Source organism: Dermacentor andersoni, chromosome 3 (genome assembly GCF_023375885.2).
Source record: "Dermacentor andersoni chromosome 3, qqDerAnde1_hic_scaffold, whole genome shotgun sequence".
NCBI classification, from domain to species: Eukaryota; Metazoa; Arthropoda; class Arachnida; order Ixodida; family Ixodidae; genus Dermacentor; species Dermacentor andersoni.
Genome location: NC_092816.1, coordinates 101,150,023 through 101,173,049, shown reverse-complemented (window position 1 = coordinate 101,173,049; position 23,027 = coordinate 101,150,023). Strand labels below are relative to the sequence as shown.

At 46.2% G+C, this 23,027-nt stretch overlaps 2 protein-coding genes and 1 long non-coding RNA gene across 3 annotated transcripts in view; 2 read left to right on the top strand and 1 right to left on the bottom strand.

Annotated features, from left to right (window-relative positions):
* The window catches only part of LOC126541575 (uncharacterized), a 70,347-nt gene extending 57,767 nt beyond the window's left edge, over positions 1–12,580 (top strand). Inside the window, exons 15-17 of the mRNA XM_055076253.1 lie at positions 543–710; positions 10,709–10,843; positions 11,431–12,580. Coding sequence (XP_054932228.1) covers positions 543–710; positions 10,709–10,843; positions 11,431–11,538 — 411 coding nt within the window. The 3' untranslated portion in view covers positions 11,539–12,580. The remainder of the gene's footprint in view (positions 1–542; positions 711–10,708; positions 10,844–11,430) is intronic.
* Positions 1,527–5,129, top strand: LOC129387337 (putative nuclease HARBI1). Its single transcript, XM_055076254.2, has 3 exons — positions 1,527–2,373; positions 3,208–3,346; positions 4,350–5,129. The coding sequence occupies exons 1-3, from the start codon at positions 2,026–2,028 to the stop codon at positions 4,862–4,864; spliced, it is 1,002 nt and encodes a 333-aa protein (XP_054932229.1). The 5' UTR covers positions 1,527–2,025; the 3' UTR covers positions 4,865–5,129.
* LOC140216752 (uncharacterized) lies at positions 5,498–9,194 on the bottom strand. The gene is made up of 2 exons (XR_011893421.1): positions 8,533–9,194; positions 5,498–8,471 (listed from the first exon to the last, which is right to left on the bottom strand). It is a non-coding gene; the product is annotated as an uncharacterized lncRNA (long non-coding RNA).
* Positions 12,581–23,027: the final 10,447 nt, after the last annotated feature.

Below are 23,027 nucleotides of genomic sequence, written 5' to 3'. Positions count from 1 at the left end.
TACTTCGCAAATGGACGCAATGATTGACAGTCGCGCGCAATAATTTTTGCGTCATTCAGTTCTGCCACGTGATTTGCGACCTCGTAGTTAAACTACCACGATGTCGTTCGCACACTCCTCGGTGTCACCGTGGGGAAGTTTATCGAAAATCAGCTGACACTTTTCTCCTGCCCTTCGTTCAACTTTTACAAAATCGCGCACTTTCTTCACTATAATCTCATTTCTGGGTGAAACGTCCCCTATCCCAACTCGAGTTCATACCAATTCTTGTCCTTGAAATTCACATATTTCACGACAATCGCGGGAACGCGGTCACATGTTTCTCCACCTATACCCTTCTGAGCACGCTCCATTTTGCCTGGTCAAATGCCAAGATCCTGCTTTACAGATTCACATATTAATTTTTACGGTGTCGTTCCATTGTTCTGCCGGTTGTTCAGAATACCCTTGAAAACTAGGTCACTCGTTCGCCTTCTGCGAGCCGTCAGGACGCGAAGTTTTGCCTACCTTTATTTTTCTTTTGTGCTCGTATTCTTTCGCAGACCCACGGTATTCCAATCGAGGTGTTTAAGTCGGTGTCTGTGGTGGCCTGGGAGGAGCGCAGCGTGCTGGAGGTGCAAGCCATGCTGGCGTTCGCTGCGTCGGTCCTGGCTGAGACCACCGACAAGCAGGTCATCGTCGACATCATGGCGCCCATGGTGCTAAGCATCGTAAGCTTCTGCGCTAAAAAACTGAGCGTGGTGCTTCATCTAATTTGGCGTTGTACTGTGTCTATTTCTGTTCGATGCGGATACCGTTCATAAGAAAGTGTATGAATACGTATGCACTCGAATGGCCGCAAGAATAAACAGGGCAAGGTAGAAACCGGGTGGTACGCCCGTGAGCAAAAGTATACGGACCATGGATTGCGAGATAAAGCCGATTTTTCCCTCTGCCTGTGAACGCCACCTGGAATTGAGGACTGCAGTCCAAACTTGGCATTGTGAACATTCCAGTGTACTCCTCAATTTCAGTTTATGCATGTGAATTGCAAAGAGATTTAGTTTTTTCGGCAACCCTGTGGTCCGCATACTTTTGCTCACGAGTATACATGATTGAAGGGTACCGAAAGATTTCTGTGTTTAAGGCGTTCGTTTGTGTTTCGCAAATTGAATGTGACCGTTGCCGAACACTGGACTGCTTAGTTCGCTCTCAGAACTTTCACCTCTGACGAATATATTTCTGGATTTTTGCGTGCCAAAACCACGATATGATTATGAGGCATGCTGTAGTGGCGTCCAATGCAGCATGCCGAATGACCATAGATGGCGCCACTGCCTACGCAGTATGGTGACACCCATCAAAAGAAAAGGGTCTATAGTAAAGGCTCCCAAATGGCCCATGCTCTTACAGAGGGAAATGTCTCCGTCTTTCACTATTTTGCAATAAATTTGTTTTAATAAACCCGGAATGAATAGCAAGGAAACCTCAAATATTCCATTTACGTGTAAAGACGGGTACACCATGTCCTGAAGGTTAATCAGGGGCCGTATTCTGTAGCGGTTCCTTTGGGAACCGGTTCCTTTGGGCTGTTGCCATTGGTCGGCGTTTCGTTGTCGTCATCCCTGGTGGGCGGGACGACAAATTTTGATGACGTCACACAGGTTGCCAATCTTCTGGAAAGGAACCGGTTCCCTGCTAGGAGAGGAACCGCGGAGAAGTGGTTCTCTCGAGGGTCGCGCGCGGGGGCGAGCATGATGTCGAGGGTTGCTAGGGCAACCGTGGCTGCCGGCTAACCTCGCGCCAGCTGACGAGCCGGCACCTAGACGAGACGAGACAGAGACGGCAATGGCGGCTCCTTTGGTTGTGTTGCTGGGGGGTGCCGAAAGACAACGACGCGACGAGAGGCAACGACGCGACGCGTTCGGCATGGCCGAAGAAGAGTTTCGAAGGCATTTTAGGCTCTCCAAAGACATAGTGTGACGTCTTTGCGATGAGCTGGAAGGACATCTCGGACCTCAAAGATTTCGTGGTGTCGAAATTACGATGAAAGTGCTGTGCGCGCTGCGGTTTTTTGCCACCGGGAGCTTTCAACAGTGCGTCGGGAATGAAGAAGTGATTGCACTGTCGCAGCCTTCGATCAGCCGGATCATTACAGCCGTCGCCAAGGCCATTACGGTTGTGGGCAAAGAAAAAGGATGGGTTAGATTCCCATCCACGGCGCAACAGAAAGCCGCCGTCAAGGAAGGCTTTCTTAGCCGTGGAAAAATTCCAGGAGTTCTAGGATGTGTGGACGGGAGTCTGATAGCCATCGTTCGCCCTAAGAAGCTCGGCCCCGGCGAAACGGAATCGTACTGGAGCCGTAAAGGGTATTACGCCCTCAACTGCATGGTCGTGAGTATTGTTCATTGACAAATATTTTCGATATGTGATTGCGCGAGTGCACGTTGTAAAAAACTTCGTTTCGTTATTTTTCATCAATTGCCGGTAATACTTGCGTTCCTATTCGAGAAAGTAGCGTTTGTGTTGTATGTGTAATGACGACTTTGATCTTGGCAATAGAACCCGGCCGCACTTTTTCAGTGCTCTCTAATCACAGTTGAATAGCCTTTTCGATGCTACAATGTAAACACATTACGCGCGAGTTAAACCGGAATAGACGCCGTAGCAGTGAAGGGAGTCTTCGTCTGCGAGCGATCCTAACAGAAGACGAGCCCTTGTGATTCTTATTCGACGTAAAACTAAAGCATTGTGGCCAACAGACTGTAAACGTGAAAAGGAGCATCCCATCAATGAAAATGGTGTGAGGGAGAATGAGAATGTGTGGACACCCATTTGCTCTAGCTGTTAATACGGCACATGCTGCCACTTCCGCGTTCTTTCGCTTGTAATAGGCACTTTGTCTGGAAAAACAAGAAATAAACACAGGTGGCACTCTCTAGCAGAATCTTGTACAATATGGACGGAAGAAACCAAAGGAATTATTTTGCACATTGTGTTGTGACCGCACGCCATACATGAGCACATGTACACATGCCAACATTGCATTTGTAGATAACATTGTTATCATGCTGATGATTAGTTCAACTGCCTACTGCGTATGTTGATATCTCCTTTTCTGTAATTGTGTTGGCTGACTGTGATTGGCAAGTAGTGTTGTAAGCAAAAGTTTGTGCCAGATATTTGTTGCAGTGGCATTGACACCTTCTCTTTGCTTTCTCTTACGAGGTGTGTGATGCAAAGCTGAATATCCTGGCAATTGACCCACGGTTTCCGGGATCGTGCCACGATTATTTCGTTTGGAGGCATTCTGCATTTCGCCGCCGCCTCACTCGTGGCCTGTTACTTCATGGAGAAGTCTTGCTTGGTAAGTGCACCTAAAGTAGCAGTGCTTCTTCCACATGTAAAACATACACAGTCAAATAGTTTTGCATCCTAGCAAGCTTTAAGAAAGCGTGATTTGCTAGAAATGTGTTGTGAATGCAGCAGTACCTAATGAACCTGCAGCGACTATCGAGAGAAACATGTCTCTCTTAGAAGGCAGATATTTTTACCAGCATGTATACAACAGCTGACATGTTATTCTGTTTATTTACTTATTAATTTCAATACACTGAATGCCACGTGGAGCGTTACAGGCAGGGGTGTAATTCTACAGAACACGTCGAAATGGCAGTTTTCAAGTATGATGGAAAAGGGTTGGTGACAATGGACTCGGGTAGCTGGTTCCTGGTCACTGTCCTTGGAACGAAGGAATAAGCGTGTGCGTGAAACTTTCGGCATCGACGTTAGTGATCGGTGTAGTATATATTGTAGAATAGTGCAAGTTGCGCTATTTTTCTTTGTGTCACAATGTCTGCAATTTTTTTTGTTGCAGCGACATGTGGTGCTGGAGTGATTATAAAAGATCAAACGGGTAGCTCGAGTTCGGGTACCTTCACGAGAAGAGGTACGAAAAGTAGAGTAAGGATCCCAGATACTGGCAGCATATTCGAGAGTAGACCTTAGAAGTGTTTTATAAAATAACACTTCTGAAGAGAGAAGAGCTAATTAGTTTTAGTGGAGGATGTACATTTAGGGAGAAGCAAATGGGATGAGCGGAGCAGAAAACCACGAGTATGAAATAAATATTACATGTCCAACTTAACCCGAGAATGAGATTTGCAGCCGAGACAACAGGTGAAATTGGGCTTTTCTTTAAAATGAGTCGAACTTTCTTTACAACTTTCTGGGAAGGTCAATGTTCGATAGATATTGCAACAATAAATCCAAGACCCGCTGCTGTTGTAAAAGGGCCCTGGCGTAGACTGTGTTCTTGCATTGTGCCTTAATGTATCCACGTTCGTTCACTGACGTGCAACACTTTACAGGGGACTCTGGGTACCCGCTAGAGCCATGGATCATGACTCCTGTGCCTGGTCACCCAAATCGCCTCACGGCAGAGGGGCGCTATAATGAGGCACACGCATCAATGCGAAATGCCGTTGAGCGGTGCATAGGAGTCAAGAGCCGCTTCCGATGCCTGCAGAGGTATCGGGTGCTCCACTACTCGCCTCAGAAAGCAGCCACTATTGTTGCAGCTTGTGCAGCGCTGCATAACCTCTGCCTTGCAGCAGGCGTGCCTCTGCCAGACGACCCAGGTGACGACGGTGCACATGACGACAGCGCACAGGAGCCAGCCCAGGCACAAGTGCCGCTTCAAGTACAGGTGCCACCGCAGGCGCACCCTGTACAGCCTTCTCGAGCTTTGTTTCAAAGAGGCCGTGCGGTGCGTGAATCCATAGTTGGTGTGTTTCGGCTGCCCAGAAATTTGCGCATTGCCTACCTGCAAAGTGTGCGCCGGCGCATCCGCTGGCAAATGAGGTGGAGACATGTGCTGGTGTAACATGTTTTATTTTTATTATCATAAAAGTAAATAGGCCGTGCACTTCAACATAACACATTGCGTGTGCTCACATGTGGCTAATCATAGTATGCTGCATACTGCAGTAGTTTAAAGCACATGATTTGTCTATGTTGAGCATGACAGATACACATGCAGTGACAAATAACCATGTGCCATTATGTTACTCCTTTGCTTTGTTCACTGTGCTTTTGAATATTGTCTCGCCAGGGAATTTTCTTTAAATAAAGGTTATTTCCAAGGTGAATGGCAACCAATCTTGCATTGTTGAATATTGCTTTGCAATGCCTATTTTACTGTGCAGTATGCATTGTTCCAAAGCTGAAGATGTCTGTTCATGTGTGACACGCAAGAGCAGCATGAGTTACACAGCAACTGAAATGTCGTCAGCAATCTGTATAGCACATATTGAAACGTATAGCAACAAACGAGACATGTCAAGCACTTATTGGAGCAGGATTTCGTTAAATAGCAGACACTCATGCTTACTACTGCTTTGTTTAAACTCAAGAGTTGCTTCAACATTGCATTTCTTGCACACATGATTTCACATAATGCTCGTAATTGCTGCTTAACAAGGTGCAACAATATAAACAAAATCATGACAATGAAACATTTCTTTATTTATTCATTTTATTCATTGGGTACCTGCTTCGCCATTCAGGCATTACAGCAGGGAGGGTACAACTCATATAAATGAACACTCAGAATTACACTCGTAAAGCATGGAAGAAATCATCATTTGAACAAATACAGACAGTGTCAGGTGGTAGAGTATTCCAGTCTCTTATAGTACGAACATAGAAAGAGTAGCGGAAAGCGTCACTTTTAACCCTCTATTGCATGGCGTCCCATATTTGGCACATACCGGTTACCATTCTTTTTCGCATGTGTGAGATTCCCAGTTGAGAATGTGATACCGTCAGAGTAAATCTCGTAGTTATGCGCACTTATTATGGGCAAGTGCTTGCTTCTCTTGAGTGATACGCAAAACAGAGGTGAAGTAGATTTTGGGATGCGACGTGAAACTCGGAGGGGGCAAACACGAGCAATTGGTTTTTTTTTTTCTCTGAAAAGTTCGACCGCAGAAACGTAGGAAAATTATTTTGGCATATTTTTTGGCCTCGCCAATTCAAGGCAGTTACTAGTTTTCTCAATTTTGCCTGCAACTACAGCAGAGAAACCGAAATCGGTGTGTGCCATATTTGGCACAGTATGAACTTGAAATACAACATATGGTAACGTGCTGCCATCTGTTCAATAGCCCGAAGCTGCAGGTCACTCTATCACAAGATGTAATTTTGACGATCGGTACGGTGAGGGCGAATTGTCTACCAAACAGCCGCCTGAAAAGTGAAAAGGAACTGAAATGTAAAGGAAGTGGTGCTTCAGAGGCACTCACAAGCGCGATAGATGACGTAGAGTTATCGTGTGTGCGTTGATACGACAACCGCGCCGTGACATTTCTGTCGAGCTTTGTTGGGAGAGATCCAGTCCAAAAGACTCGGCGCTGGTTTACCTCCCCCAAGGTGTTTCGCGAAATTGATTGCCCCAGCGTAGTAAAGGTCCATAACAGGCACATGGGTGGTGTCGACCTGCTGGACTCTCTGTTTGGACTTTACTGCATGCATATCAGATGTCGAAGAAATGGCACTTTCGAATTTTTACGCCTATGCTAGACTTATCGGTACTAACAGCATGGGTATTGTACAGGAGGGTGCAGGAGCAGCTTAGGAGGAGACAAGTACTACCGCTGGCTCAATTAAAAGCAGAAATTGCAGAATGCCTTACCTCGCATAACAAGTGCCTACCCAACTAGCGACCAGGAAGGACTTCTAGTCAGGACATCGAATTCCATGTTCAAGTCAAAAAAGCACAGGGACCAGTGGCCGCAAAGCGACCCAAAGACGACCGATCTGACCAAGTCAGCCACTGGCCAGAATTTGACGAGAAGAAACAAAGATGTAAGCGGCCACCTTGCACAAACAAGTCGTTGGTAAGATAGAAGAAGTGAAACATTCATCTGTGCCTGAACGCAGCAAACAACTGTTTCATTTCATTCCCCACATCACATTAAAAGGCCACCATCCGTGAAGCTTTGTTTTCCGCCCATGGCAGCAAGAGCGCTCAGCCATCTTCATGGTGTGCCATATTTGGCACAAAGCTTTATCTTTATTATTACAGTCATGTTTGTTCATTCAATCAATAATGAAAGCTGAAAAAATGACTTTCATAATTCATGCAATAGAGGGTCAAAAGGAATCTCACATATTTTTAATTTGTGATCTCGCCTTTTAGAAACATATGTGGGCGGCTGAAAATACAATTACCTGGCTATCCCCGTATTAGAGTGGTATATGTTATGAAGAAATTTTAATCTGAGATTTCGGCGACGGTGTTCAAGAAGATGCCAATTTAATGCTTTTTTGCTTTCTGTCATGCTAAGCATCCTGTCATAATTGCCAAGGACAAACCGAACTGCCCTGTTCTGCACTTTTTCTAGTTTATCTACAAGTTCTGTAGCATGTGGATCCCAGCAAACACACGCATACTCCAGTGTACTGCGCACATGTGTGAAATACAGTTGCTCCCTAAGTTTCTGTGGCAAGCTACTAAAGTTACGTTTCAAAAAATCTAATGCTCCGACAGCCTTGTTCCTAACATGAGTAACGTGTCTGTTCCACCTTAGATCAGCAGAAAAAAATACATCTAAGTATTTATATTCTGACACTTGTTCAAGAGTAGCATTATTTATAGTGTTACGATTGCTGTCGTATTAGCTCTTCCAGGTAAAGGTGACGTGGACACTCTTTTTCTCATTCAGTGACATTTTCCATTTTTCACACCATATGGCAATCAAATCCAAATCGTGTTGTAGTGCTTGTTGGTCAGATTCGCTGTTGATGACCCTATATACTATACAGTCATCTGCAAACATTGTAAATATTTATTTATTTATTTACATGTACCTTACAGGCCTTCGAGAAGGTATAGTGTAAATGGGGAAATACGGTAACATATTAGTATGGAATCGGGAAAGAAATAAACTGCAGCATAATGAAAGGAGTACGCACAGAACATGGAAAATTATTACATTAGCAAATACAATATGTAGAGCAATAACAATAAATGGTAAACAACAACATAATAGCATAATAACATTGTAAACATTTTTGCATGTTATACAGTAGTAAGTATTGTAAAGAAATTGGGACCACTGAAATTCTTTAACTTGTAGAAAAAATGCAAGAAAATTACAAAAGACATGACGTGTTTAGACGGTTGAAACGGCATATTGATCGTTTAGCAGATTGCGAAATGCAGTGTGTTTATATTAGCATGCAATGGTATCTGGTAGTGCGTTCCATAAACGGACCGCACGGGGCAAAGTTGAAAAATTAAAAGCGTGTGTGTTGCCATAAATCGCGACAGCGCGTCGACTTGGCGTTGACCTATTGAAACCCATGCGCTGATGTTCGCCTCTTCGTCGGGCTCGAAGAACGGCGGGCAGACTCCGATGGCGCTCGCCCTTCCAACTAGGGAGAGGACGCGCCCTCGCGGTCCGGGCAGGCTGCCTCCTCCGGTTCCTCTGTGATTAACACGTTTGTTAGAATATGGTGCGCAAAAGCTCCGTCAACGAGTGTGCTTACCTGCTTTCGGCGTGCAAGGCGGCTGCATCACGGCGGGCGTTATACACATCTTTCTTCCACACGCCGCGCCATTGGGCTGCAGTTTTCACTGCCGGGCCCTCAGCATTCAGCAAGGCAGTCACTGGCTGCCAGAGCTCCTCCTTGCGCGCCGCCGTCAGCTGTTGACCCAGCACACACGACGCCTTCGCAAGGTAGGGGTGCTCTTCAACAAATGACACGAGTATATCGCGCGGCCTCGCTCAAACATGAGGACCCAGTTTCGGATTCGGCGCGCGAACTGGCAAGTCCAAAACGTAAACAAAGCGAGGCAACTTGTTTGCATAACGTATGGCACACCACCTAGCGACTAAATAAGAAAACAACACAAATAAAATTACAACTCCCAGTAGCGGTCTGCGCCGCAAGCTCACATTTATTACTGAAAATATATTTGCAAGTGTTCTATACAAACCAATGTTTTTTTATCAAACCAGCAACATCCTTCAATTGCTATACCGTCCCCTAAGTACAAACAAAAATGATGACGTGATCTTCCGGCAGACCGCCGCTCGTTGATTGGTTCCCCTCACGCCGCCCCGTTCCACTCTTTCTCCGAGTGACGTAATCCAGACGTAACAGCCAAAGGGAACCGGTTCCCAAAGGAACCGCTACAGAATACGGCCCCAGTATAACTGTCGTTATCAGTTACACGTTTTCCCCCGTACAGCACAGGAATGGAATCGATGAGCAGAATGCATTGTCACTATGCCACCTTTTTGTTGTTTTCTTACGCAGAAGAAGGGAAAGTTTTGGTGGTGTCGAGCTAGCGCAGTGAAAGTAGATAACCGAATGTGGAAAGCGACGTCGTTGTTTCCAACTGGTTTCTTTCCTCTTGCTTAGCTTGCGGTGGCTCGTCGATGATCGCAGCGGCCTGCTACGGGGGATAAAAATTATGCCGCCAATACGGATATGTGTTCCGTACATGTCACCTTCACATGGTAACTTTCCACGGTTTTCGTGAGGTCGCGTGACAGAAAGGCGAACTAGGCGTGGCCCAAAAACGTTTTAACCAATCGCTGAACGCTAATGGGGACGAAGGCGTAAAATAATAAAAAACAACCTCTCTTTCTTTCCTTTTGTTCAGGCCTAATCATGCATGACAAGTGCATACGTACACGTCGTCCTGAGATGGCGAGTTATTGGAGTTTTCGTGACGTCTCGCGTACGGGGTGTTGCCCCCAAAATGTTTGACCAATGGCGCAACGCTAACGAATAAAACTGAACAGAAGCAGATTAGTATAGCTTTACGTTACAGTGCTCTGGTCTACGGCAGTTGACGAGGGCAGTCTGCGACCGCTGCCGCGAGAAGCGCCAAAGGTGGGTGGCCGCCGAGAGGACAAACCAGCGAGAGGCTGAAGTTGAGCATGGACTTGCGTAGACGTTATTGCGGGTGAACGGTAATGTGACTAAGAGCTGCGGGTCCAAAACAATAGGCTCAGAGTTCTATTATCTCTCCGAACGCCGGCAGGGTGCCTCCCCGCTGCGCTCCTCAGCTCCTCACAGGGTTACTCATTCTTTCACGCTTTGGTTTACCGCGGGGAGAGGCGTCCTTGGTGGTTCAGGTCGTGAGCGGCGCATAGGTGGAGTTCACTACAAACTCTTAGGAAAAAGCTCAGAAAAAAGATTCATGTGAAAGGATCGACAGATTAGTCCCGCAGCTTTAGGAAATATTCCAGTTTTACGTCAGCGAACAGTTTAAGGAACTTGGAATGAATCCATTTGTTATAATTACATTGTTTGCCGTGTGCGCATGCACGACAGAGCACTTGCGAGGCAACTTATAATTGGCCGATTTAGGGAGAGCCGCGGAAAACCGTTAGATGGCGCGCCGGTGTCGTTATCGAACCTGCAGCAGGCAATGTGAGGCAAAAAAGAAACAGCAATGCCGGTTGAAAACCGGCCAGGTAAGAACCCTACTAAAACGGTGTGACTTCTTGTCCAGGCGGCTACCGTTGGTTGCAAGCAAATCCTTTCAAACAACGCAGCAACGCAAGAATATCGCTTCCTGGGAGCGCTTGCGTGCGTGCGTGCGTGCGTGCGTGCGCGCGCGCGTGCGCGTGCGCGTGCGCGTGTGCGTGCGCGTGCGCGTGAGCGTGCGTGCCTTTTGGTGCCGCTGCAATTTTCTCCATCGTTGCAGGCCGAGCTGAAGCAGATGTACCCGGCTTACTACGCTATCCCAGTTATAGTGGGCGCCTCCAGCAACTTTATCATGCCTGCGTCGGTGCCACTCGCCATATTGCACGAGCTTTCGAGGGTGCCCTTCTGGAAGCTGGTGGGTAACAAGGACAACTAGCTAGTCGAAACTGCGCAGTCATAACGACACGTGTTTAAAATTCTGCTAATTAGAAGAGTCTCGATAAACACAATATGGCAGAGCAGTCACTTCTGGGGAATTGCAACGTTCTGACAGCATAACAACCAAAGGACACCCGAGGCCAGATTCACAGTGTTTGTAAGGACTGGCTGCGATATAAGTCAGCTGCTCCCGTTAACATTTACGTCAACCGGATCAAACAGTGTATGTTCTTACGGATCGGTCTAGCGTAAAGCCTGCGTTGTGAAAACGCCCCGAAGGCCCGTATTCACAAAACTTCTCTTACGAAACAGAACTTCCTGATTATTAGCTAGCGTTCTGCCACTCACTGCTTGTGATGGCGATTGGTGGAATAGCTACACAATCTTCACGACAATGAGCATGCGTAAGACGCTTACATAAGTTTTTTTCTTTTTTCGTAGTTGCACTCCTTGGAGCTCGTATTTACAAAGTTTAATTCCCCACATGCAGTTTGTGCAGATCGTAAAGCTGTGTATCGTACAGTTAATTGAGTCATCCTTTGTGTGGTCATCTTTTTTCCTCAGTTCCTCCTGGGTATGTTCGCCAAGATTGTGGTTATGAGCATGGCCATTGTGGCCGTCAACGTGGTGGAGAGGGCCGGCTTCCTCGGCGGCCAGACGCCTGCTGAATGACACGACTCCCTCCGGGGCACTGGAAATGGTTTTATTCAGTTTGTGCTTTATTTTTGGCGTATAGCTTAATTGTATCACACGTTAGGCAAGGAGGCCCCTCCTGTGGCGTTGAAATAGTTAGATACACATCTATTTAGTCTCTTTGTTCCGTCATTTCGCCTGAAAGAACTTTTACAAGACCGGAGTTTTTTTTTCCCCGTCGATGCTGATGGATGTATTGAACGTTGTTTGACGTGGTAGCCTACAGGCGCTCGTTGCCAAACCAGTGCTCGACCAAGTTAGAGATGAAACGCCTCGCATATATCTTTCACAGTTGTCAAGATATCGCCTTGAACTCAACGTTATTTTTTTTTTCACAATGATGACTTGCCCGACTACGCGCTTTTTTTTCTAAAGAACGAACTGACGCATGCACATTTTCCTGTGTACAACAGTTTCTATAGGCGCAGCGTCATTTTTTGAAGTACTGCATTTTGATTTACGCATAAAACGAACGTTATGCTACTTAATCGAGAGTTCAATGCCCGAATGTTTGCATAGAAGCTACAGATGACATGGACACACCGACCAGAAAAGACTTTGGTGATGGGTGTATTGCAGCGTGAAGTCATCTTTTACTTGCAATGGAGATACAGCTGGCCGAGCATAAATTGTTCCCGTAAATAGGGCGACATTAATAAATGCGCAATCGTCTATAATTTCTCCATCTGATTGTTTTAATTTGAGCACGTGTGCGTCAATCCACGTATATGAGCACAGATCTGCTCTATTTGCTGTGCTTTTTTTTTACCGCTCGCAGTTTTCTCTCTTGCTGTCTTGCCTCACTTGCGAAAGACTGCCGTCACAGGCGGCTTTTATTTGCATTCGTACGACTGAGAAACTAAGACTCCACTTCCAGCAGCAGATTTTCAAAGTCCTTCCAAAGGTATCCTTAAGCTCAGCCATACATGCACGTGATTTGTACGCCAGCTTCCGCGTATATAGTGTTTGTGGCGGACGGCACGCAAGTGCCCCATGCGTGTAGTGGCAGCCGAATAAAGCCTTCTCTTTGCGTTTCCGTCAAAAATGAAAAATTGAATGTATAGCGTCACCACGAGCTTGGTGGCGCACGCTACTCAGTTTGGCCGGCTGACGATCGTGTCCAGGAAAAATCGCTCAACATGCATCAGTTGCAACCAACTCTGGCCGACGTGTTCCGCGTCTGCAATCCGTGTTGTGTATATACCGTGCAGGCGAGGACATTTCTTCGAGTCAAGGTGATGTATGCCGATGTGAAAATTCTAGAGTGCCGCGCACACTGCATACTGATGGAAGATATATATGCAATGCGTCCAGCTAGCGTTGCACATTCAATAGCTCGTCCTAACAGGTGCGCGTCCACGAGCTTACGATTCTGGTCACGTTAATGGTGCAAGAGCTTAAGCCGCTACGCCGAAACAGCGGCTTGCTAATCGCTTGAATTCAGGTGAAAATGTGTGTGTGCGCCACGTACGCCGCTCCTGTCGCATCGATGTAGCCATTTCTAAGGCTTCGTAAGCTTTTTACAGCAAAGCTGTATATAGCTACCCTCCGGCGGCACTCGATGTCCGTCCGTCTGCGCGTCGCGTCAACACGAAAAAATTTTCGTCTCGCAGTTTCTCACGAATGCTCTGTAGCTCCCAATCTAATGTAGGTATCTTGGAAGAAAATCGTACTGAAATTTGCCGTTAAGACTACTCTATCATTACGCCGTCTACGGAATGAGTGTGGTTGCAGAAAACGTATGTAACGCTTGTTTTATCGAAAGTATTTTAAGATAAATTAATGATGATCCGCCGCTAAGAGGACTCTAACGTTAAGCTTAGTTTCATCTACTTTTCGTAATTACGTAGTTCACAGTGAATATTTGAGGTCATAGCGCTGTATTCACACGGACAAGAAAGACTACAGGACAGCGCACGTCTTGTCCCTGTGAATCTAGTGTTATGACCTCGAATAATGCAACGAACTGACTAGCCCAAAAATCTGCACTCCCGGTTCACAATGAAGTTGTAAATATTGGGAAATTCCCGTCTGCCATGCGGCAAGTACTCGCGCACGTCACTACTACATTAAGGAACAAGAATAAATCCCTCCACAGTCAAATTATGTATTCGTTGTCTTGAATGAATTTCGCTTGTCTTGAATGAAGCATGGTTGGCTCACGTATTTTGCTCAGTCAAAGTATGGTTAATTGGCTTTGTAAACTTTATAAAAGAAGCTGAATTTGTTTTTTAATGCATCGCGTCTCGTCGTATTGAAGGTAATCGTAAGATAGCGTGAGGTTTCGTGGTGCTGGGAACAACACTCGACGAATCTTGCACAGTTTCTTACAGGGATCGGCACAAAAATTGCCAGACATGCAGACTGCTTGTACGTATAGCCATTAAGGTGCCGAAAATGCAACCGAAACGCAAAATTAAGAAATTAAATTTATCACTTCTTACTCTTGATTTCAACCACCTATATATTGCTCCACCTATAGGCCATCAGTCGAAACGTGAGAGGGTTCACTGACTTCCATTCTATCGGATCATTAATCTTGTTGGCGCTGGCAGCACTGTCGTGTTGTGCGTTGTCGCACAGACGCAACTCAAGTTAGCGCTGAAGTGGTCGGCATGGATGACGAAGCATCGATGTCCGGGAACTTGAGCCTCTGCTGAAGCCTGAGAACACGTGTAGCCATAGGTGCATCGAGGAACGTCTACAACTGAAGCACGGCAGTCGGTGCCGAATGTTTAATGCAGGCGTCTCACGAGTCGTCGTGAATCCGCACGAAAGCACTTATGTACTTTGAACTGCGGCATCTGGGTGTAACTTTGTCGCGCGTGTGCCGCCGAGCCCCTCGTCGTTGTTTTCGTTTCATGGAGCGTCCTATGGGACATCAGAAAGTTTCAGCGGACGGGGTTATTATGCGAGTTCCCTCGGCGGACCACCAGGTGAATCGAGGAGGATAAACTGGAGTATCCGCAGATGGACGTGAGTGCCAGTATTGGTCGAAGTGAGGAGCCCTTACGTCACCACCAGAGTGGCGGCGTGGACTCGAGAGGCCACGTGCTGTAATGAAGGCACCCGCCCAACCACGCTAGTCGCCAAGAAATGCCAAAGAACACAGCGTGAGTGATAACATGGCAGACAATCGCACCATGCTACCACATACATCTGGCTCAGGTGAAACACGAGTAGACAGCGATTTTAAAGTTTCACTGCTCGTGACAATCTCTCCTTTATGGGCTCTAGATAGTGTGTAATATGTGCCCCCGAGATATAAAATAAATAAGTTCCCTTGCAATAGCAAGTCATACTTTGTGTTCTGGCGGGTTCGTGTCATGTGTGATGCTCGTGTGCGGTGCGGCTAACCAAGCAAAAAACAAGGAATATGAAAGAGGACTCAAAGGTAAGCTGCTTCGAAAACATTTCTTAGAGCATACGACCGAGATATCCCCGGGGCAAGTTAGCCGGGATTTGTCCCACAACCGGAGCCATTCTACAGGTCTATGTGGCCAGGTGGCTCAAGATTCCTCTTCTATTGTTTACGCAGAAGCACCTAGCTAAAATAAACCTTGACATATGATCAGTTGAAAGTGCCATCTCTTTTGGAGTTCGTAATATTTGTAAGCATCATTATGCTTTTCCAATGAATGCTAAGCTCGTCAAGCATAGATTCCATCTTGAATGATTTCTTGGAAATGTTTCCAATACACAGTATATACTGTCCATGACCACTTTTCTAAAAGATGACCAATCGGCGATCAATTAGCATTTTTCTGAATCACTCTCTTGCAATATTTCTATCCTCCTTTCGTATTACATTCTCGTTTATATGGCCGTATTCCTGGCTCATTGCTTGGCGATGTATAAAATTCCAACAATGTGTCATATTAATATGCTCGCCGACTGTCTATATGTCCTTATGTCACTAGAAAGTACAAATATTGCACTACTGCACCAGTCACTACACTTTGCTATTCCTTCTCATGTCAGAAAAATTTGGTTTCTATGGATTTTTTAACACTGTGGGGTAGCGTACAACGATGTTACAGAGAGTTTGGCAAAAGCAATACTTTGTGGCCAGATTCCGTCGACAACAATTTGGCGTCGCAGCAGTGATCCCCTGCTTGCTCCAGTGGACTGCAGACATTCATTATTTTTCTGGTATGTCCGGTCATGTACTTCTCGACTGTGAGAAATGTCGATTACTCTTCTGAGATGTGGAATACCGCACTTGAAGCTTTACTTGAGTAGGTGGTGTTTTGCACCATGAAGCCAGTGTGCTTCATGCGCGGATATAGAATCCTTGGACTGTTTTCTCCTTTTTTGCCGATGATACATCTTGGAAAGAAACATACACTTACAGTAACCGCATTCGCGTAAGGGGCTTAGTCTATCTGCAAGTGATACTTAATTTTATGGCGCCAGCAGCCTCGGTCGTGCCCGAAAGCAAGTACGCCATTATGGGCATGAGTACATATTTCATCCAAGAATGGCTGGATCATCCTCCAATCCCTTTTGTGCATTTTCTCTAAACATTGGTAGTATATAACATTAGGTTGGCTGGAAGCAAGGCATTGCATTATGTTTCCATCGCGAAACTTGGCCAGTCCCTCCTCGAGGGTACGTGTCCTTTTTAGAGGCAACGTCTGCAACAACCACAATCTCGAACACAACAGCCGTCATTCTCGGAGTGCATTCTAGACGGTGCCACAATACTGCCACTGAAGCGCACCTAAAGGCTTATGAAAAACGTGTAACTGCGCCTCGCTACTAAATTTTTGTCACGGTGCATGAGAATTAAGCCACGATTGGTTGACAAGTACACGCACTTAGGTGGCCCTGTGTCAAATATAGACGGCGCCACAATACTGCCACTGAAGCGCACCTAAAGGCTTATGAAAAACTTATAACTGCGCCTCGCTACCAAATTTTTGTCACGGTGCATGAGAATTAAGCCACGATTGGTTGACAAGTACACGCACTTAGGTGGCCCTGTGTCAAATATAGACCTGAACTTTGTATCGCGAGTGGTTTCAGTCGCAGTTTCATGAACATAACCATCAATATGTGTGCATTTTCACTGAATCATTAGAACTAGCAAGTTACAAGTGGAAATTGTCCATTTTAAATTGGGGCCTTTATTTAGAACATTGCGGTACACGACAATGAACGGCCTCTCAAAGCGAAGCTTCATTTGCCAACCTCCCACGGTTGCGCCTGGGTCTGTCGGTCGGTCGCACGTGCGCTCGGTTGGTCACTCACTGGTCGCGTTCTCGCCGAGTAGATTGAATCTTATTCTTTAAAAAAAATAAAGAAGCGCGTCCGACGGTGGCATTCGAACAGTGGCGTGCTAGCCCAATGCTCTACCAATAAAAACCACCAACGCACATATAATTTCTTTACTACATGGAAATCAGACGTAGAGATCGGCACAGCTTTAGGTCAAACGGCACCTAATATTTAAGCAGAGAAACAGATGTATCAAATAAAAACATTGATTCTGGAGGCTACTCTGGCTCCGAGTACACACTAAGCACATACAATGCAGTTTCGCGGAAAAATCATCTCGTAGGCCTCAGAGTTTCAGCGTCCCTGTTACACATCCGACTATTCTGTGGACTATTAGCCTAACAAAACAAACATGTCATAAGGAGGGCCGCCTGGGTTTTTAAATGGCAGAAAACGTATTGAGTATAGTGTAATCTATGTCCTTTGTTTTTTCAGTGTTCTTTGTAGGCTGTCTCGAAAGAACACTGCGTCTTTGCAATGTACAACACAATGGTCAACAGTTTCAGATTAAAAGCACAGTGGACATTTGGTGGATTGTGATACAAAACAACCTCTATCCTACAAGCACGCTTTAACAGGAAGGGTTGCTGAGTACAATTTAATGTCGAATGTTTTTACCCCATGAAGAACGCACATACCGCTTATATATCTTTGCTCATCTTGATTATTACATTGCAAATGAGGGGAACGATATAAAAGAACTAGAAACCGGCAGTCTGTCAGTGCAGCAGAACGTGCCTTACGGGAAGCACTGAACATATGCTCCATATTGAAAAGTATTGTTGGGAAAAGAGAAAGTTTCGACGACTTCCTTGTGGAAACCCCCAAGGTCTCTCCGGTACTCCATTTAAGGCGGATGATATGACTATGGCTGGAAGATCATTTGCTAGTCGTATAGCTCCAACATTTCACAAAAGAACGAATGTGTAGCATTGCGGAAAGAAAGGTAATGCAACCACCACCCACGAACGTTCGCTTCTTTCGTGTCAACAGCAACCAGCTCTTTCACACGGTCGCCACGCGTTGATTATGATCACAATTTCGATTATATGACACATACCCATAGCGGGGGATTGCTCAAGAAACGGGCGGTACATATCGTGCCCAGTTTCCTTTACGCCGAGCACGCAGGAACGAAATGGGTAAATTTGTAGCATTTCACTAACAGCTTCACAAGATATTCGCTTCACATAGATTCCAACATGTGCATTTTATCTGCATAATTTAATGCGTAGCATCCTTTGCCTGATTCCTGGCACTGCGGCCCCTACGTAGGTAGCTAACTAGGTGGGTTCCTTCCTCTCTTACCTTAGTTAAACAAAAAGAAAACAATGTGGGACTGACGGTGGAATCGAACCTATGCCGTCGAGCACAGCTGCCCGTGGGTCTAACCATTGAGCCATGATCGCTGCTTCGTTTTTTATTGCCTTCATGTACGTTTCATTTGTAGCAAGAAAGCATTATGCCACGATCACACGCCTACTTCTCTCGTGCAGCCAGCTCTTAAAAACTTGGTTAAAACACGTTCTCCTAGACGAAAGCAGGCGGATTTCGAAAACGTGGTGACCACCGCGATGCGACTCGCTCAAGGTAGGGACAAATTAATATTGCTAGGAGACTTTAACGCAAGACACTCAAACTGGAGCTGCAGTGGAGACAGTCCCAAGGGCATCTTGTCTGCAGACCTCGTAGAGCGCTATCCGGACTTTTCCAGCTAACCCAACCGGATCTCCTCACGCGAATCGGGAACAGCGTGTCCAAGGACACTTCCCCCGACCTCACGTTCACCAACAACGAAAGTGAGACGCGATGGACGAACTTAGGTGAAAACCTAGGAAGTGATCACTATGTCTTAAGCATATCGGTTAATGCAGCCAGGATTTGAAGAGCTATTGACAAGGCAAGGCTATCCGACGGGACCAAATTTCGTGAAAAACAGAAAATGATCGGCAGCATAACAGGCATAGGAGAATGGGCCGAGCGGATCAAAGTTATTCACGCTGGGGTCACAAAAACGATTGAAGCGATAACGTAAACTCCAGCCGTGGACTGTCACCTCTTGCATCTCTAGGAAGCCTGGAGAGGCCTCACAAGATGGAAAAGGCAGAAGCTTAGTCGCAAACTCAGGATACGGATAGCTCAGCTAGCACAGGAAGCTAACGAGGACGCGCAAAAGGTAAGCGACAGCAATTAGCGTCAGTTCAGTGACTCGCTTCAGGGTACGTTGACTACAAAGAAAGCATGGCGCATACTTCGGAGTATGATTGACCCGGGAGAAACAAGAACAGTCGCGAATCGCACACTCAAGCTGCTGGAAAACGAGTTTGAAGGTCAGGACGCCTACATGATAGACAAAATTAAACAGATATACGTCGGAACAGTTCCGACTGGGCAATCCACCAAACCCGTTTACGAAGGTCAGGACCAACCGGAACTGGACGCCCCCATAACCTTTGATGAGATTTATGCAGCGGCACATTCCTTCAGGAAAAACTAGACCCCAGGGTTAGATCAGGTCACGAACGCAATGATTTGCAATCTAAGTGACGACACGCTAAAGATCTTGACCAAATTCTGTAACGACACGGTCTGGACAGAGGACGGCGTCCTTCCAAAAGAAGGGAAGGAAGCCAAAGTTATTCTCATTCAGAAATCGGGAGAGACCCGTAACATCAACAGCCGTCGACTCATCTCCCTAACGTTGTGCGCGGGGAAACTCTTTGAAAAGGTTGCGCAGGTCCGGCTCTCGAACCACATAGGAACCACATAGGAACTAAACAACATGTTCCCCTCCAACATGTTCGGTTTCCGACCCCACGTTTCGGCGCAGGACGTTTTTCTACTACTAAAGTACGAGGTCCAGCACCCCACCAGAGAGTCATACGATAAATTTGTACTGGCATTGGATATCAAAAAGGCCTTCGACATCATCTCCCACTACACTTTTCTGGAGGCACTAGAAGCGATGAACTGCGGAACACGAATTTATAACTACGTGCGCTCGTTCCTTAGTGACCGCACGGTGTTGCATCTCGGTCGCAAGCCCCAAGGGTAGCGTTGGCCTGGCGGCCTGGGGCACAGCTGGAAGCATCCGAAGGTCCTGGCAAAGGATGAGTCGACTGCTAACAGAACAACTTGTTTATTTCAGCACCGCAAAAGAGCGGCCGGTCAGGTCGACCGAAGTGGAGAAACGGGAGACCACGTTACTCGACGGAAGAAATCGAAGCCTCTCTCTTGGCGTCCGGCGGCAGCTGCTTTTAAACTCTCGGAGTCGAGACCAAGAAGGAACGGCTCGGGATGAGGCGCACGTGACGGCGGCGCACGGACACGTTGAGACGAGAAGTGACGCATCCGCCGGGCCGGCGCCGGTCAGACCTCCTCGCTTCACAGTTGGGGAGCTCCTCTCCCCGGCTGCCGCGCTTTGACAAGCGTGGGCACCAACATGCACACAAACACACACACACACACACACACACGAAGACACGTGGCATTGAAACATGCCTGGACGCGCTTGGCGGGAGGCGTTGCGGCAGCGCTGAACGGGCCAAAATGTCCGCCGTTTTGAACGAAGCCCCGGCGTCCGTTGCATCCGCGCCGGCTATACCGCGCGTCGTAGGCGAAACGTAACAATGGCCACAATCCGATTAGGCTCCACGAGATCCGACACCTTCAACTGTCTCGACAGAGGCTCCCCTCAGGCAGCTATACTCTCTCCACTTCTCTTTAATGTGGGGATGAGAAAGCTAGCCCTGGAGCTAGATAAACAATCACATAAATCGACATATACATATCGACATATACCGATGACATCATGCTCTGGGCTCACAAGGGGTCCTATGGGAACAAGCAAGAACCTCTTGAAAAGTCTATAGACGCCGTCGTGGAATACGCGAGGGCGGTGGACACGGCGTGCACAGCCGAAAATTCGGAATTAATTCAGTTCGTGAGACACTCAGAATATTGGGGATGTGGATACAGCGGAACGCTGGAACATTCCACACCCTTCAGAAACTAAACGGGGTCACAGGAAACGTGGCCACAATGATACGAAGAGTGGTAAGAAGCAGAGACGGCCTAACTGAGGGAGAGAACATCAGCCTGGGGCGCTATAACGTAAAACTATTCCAAACTTTTCTATTCCGATTCTGCAATCAGCTCCACGCGATACCCCCTCTTCGCCTGGTTGTGACGCGACGTCACGAAAACCGCGATATCTCCCCATCTGATATAACGTATACACACTGGTTATGCATAATTTGACCGGACAAAAACAAAATAGTTATTTCTGATTCGATGTATTTTCGCCATTAGCACTCGGCTATTGGTCAAAAGCTTTCGGGCTGCACCAACTTCACCTGCCTGTCACGCGGCGTCACAAAACCGGAAAAACTCACCCCGTCAAAGTGACGTATACGCGTTAAAGATGGATTAATATGCCGAAAAAAACTGAGTTTTCTGCTGAGTATCCGCAGGCTGCCCCGTTCCGAAAGGAATAAAAGATGGCTGCCGCCGACCGCTCAGGCACTGGCTACTCGCACCTGCCGGAAGGCTTAGGTTTATTTGCGTATCAAAACTTTTTGCGTGGCCGCGTAATGTTTTCGAGCACTTTCGGCATGTTTACGACCTCGTGCTGCCAAGTCTTCTCTGCTGAGGATTCATTTTAGCGTCATTCTTAAGCTTCCGTTGCATGCCACCCCGATTTTCGACCAGCCACCGCAAGTTAAATAAGGGAAAGCGGACCAATCGCAGACGCCGGCGCCAGGCACTTATTTATTTATTTATTTATTTATTTATTTATTTATTTAGAATACCCCTAAAGGCCCTCTCGCAGGAGGGTAGTAAAAAAGGAGGGTGGGGTGGAGTAACGCATACAGATGTAACAAATGAATAATAAGTCGAAGAAGAAAAGCGGGAACTGATAAACTACAATCACAAAATAATAATAATAATAATAATAATAATAATAATACATGGCAGATAAGGTTGTCGTAGTACTAATAATAATCAGAAGTGTACAAAAAGAGAATACGAATCACAAGCACACAGAAATGGAGGGTAATCTGTTTCATAGAAAGCACACACGCCATTAATGTATAACAAATCAGAAAACAACACAACACGTGAACTTAAAAGGAAAAGGAAGATCACCGCAATAAAGATAGGAACAATAACCATGAAAATATGCATGTTACACAGAAGCACCATTTATAGTGTATAGTGTAAAGTGTAGTAACACCATTTATAGTGTAAAACAAGGGGGGAGACATGAAACATGAGAGGCTTACGCACTTTCATTCATGATTAGAAGTTTCTGAAACTCATTTATGTCGGTTACGGTTGCCATGGCTGATGGCAAGTTATTCCACTCGGTTATTGTGCGCGGTATGAACGATCTAGCATAAGTTAGTGTGTGACACGTGAAGCGTTAGACTTTAAAAGGATGATCACAGCGGGTAAAGATGGCATGGGGTGGCCTAAAGAAGTCCTCGCGAAGTGATTCGTGATGGTAGAGCTTATGGAGAATTGATAAGTGAGCGATTTTACGGCAACATGATAACACTTGCAGTTCAGCACGATTCTTCAATGAAGAGACGCTAGTGTGACGTGAGTAATCCGAAAATATTAAACGCACAGCATGGTTCTGCAGGGCTTCGATGTTTGTTTTTTTTTTATAATGTAGTCTTGATCGGGATCCCAAATGGCTGAGGCATATTCTATTTTAGGACGGATTAAAGTAATATAAGCCAGCTTACGTAAGTGCGTTGGAGTGTGTTTCAAGTTACGTTTAAGAAAACCAAGTAAGCGGTTTGCTGAAGCAAGGGTGACGTTAATATGGCAATGCCAGGACAGGTCAGACTGAAAGTTAACTCCAATATATTTGTACGTGGTCGTAAGTTCCACTGAAGTATTATTTAGCAAGTAAGACGTTGGAAAACGAGAAGTTTTTTTAGTGAAAGACAACTTAGTTTTTGAAGGATTTAGTGTCATTAGCCACGTTGTGCACCACAAAGTTAAGGAGTGAAGGTCAGGTTGCAGAGATTCGCGGTCAGCTTCAGAAGAGACGTTACGGTAAATAACACAATCATCCGCGAATAGCCGAACTCTAGATTTGACGGAGGAGGGTAAGTCATTAATATAAATTAGGAAAAGAAATGGACCAAGCACACTTCCTTGAGGAACACCAGATG

Excerpts from the sequence above, each read along its gene's own strand:
- LOC129387337 (XM_055076254.2), top strand. The coding sequence starts at position 2,026 with ATGAAAGTGCTGTGCGCGCTGCGGTTTTTTGCCACCGGGAGCTTTCAA. Across the intron at positions 2,374-3,207 it reads ACGCCCTCAACTGCATGGTC|GTGTGTGATGCAAAGCTGAA; the intron begins GTGAGTATTGTT and ends TTCTCTTACGAG. Across the intron at positions 3,347-4,349 it reads TCATGGAGAAGTCTTGCTTG|GGGACTCTGGGTACCCGCTA; the intron begins GTAAGTGCACCT and ends AACACTTTACAG.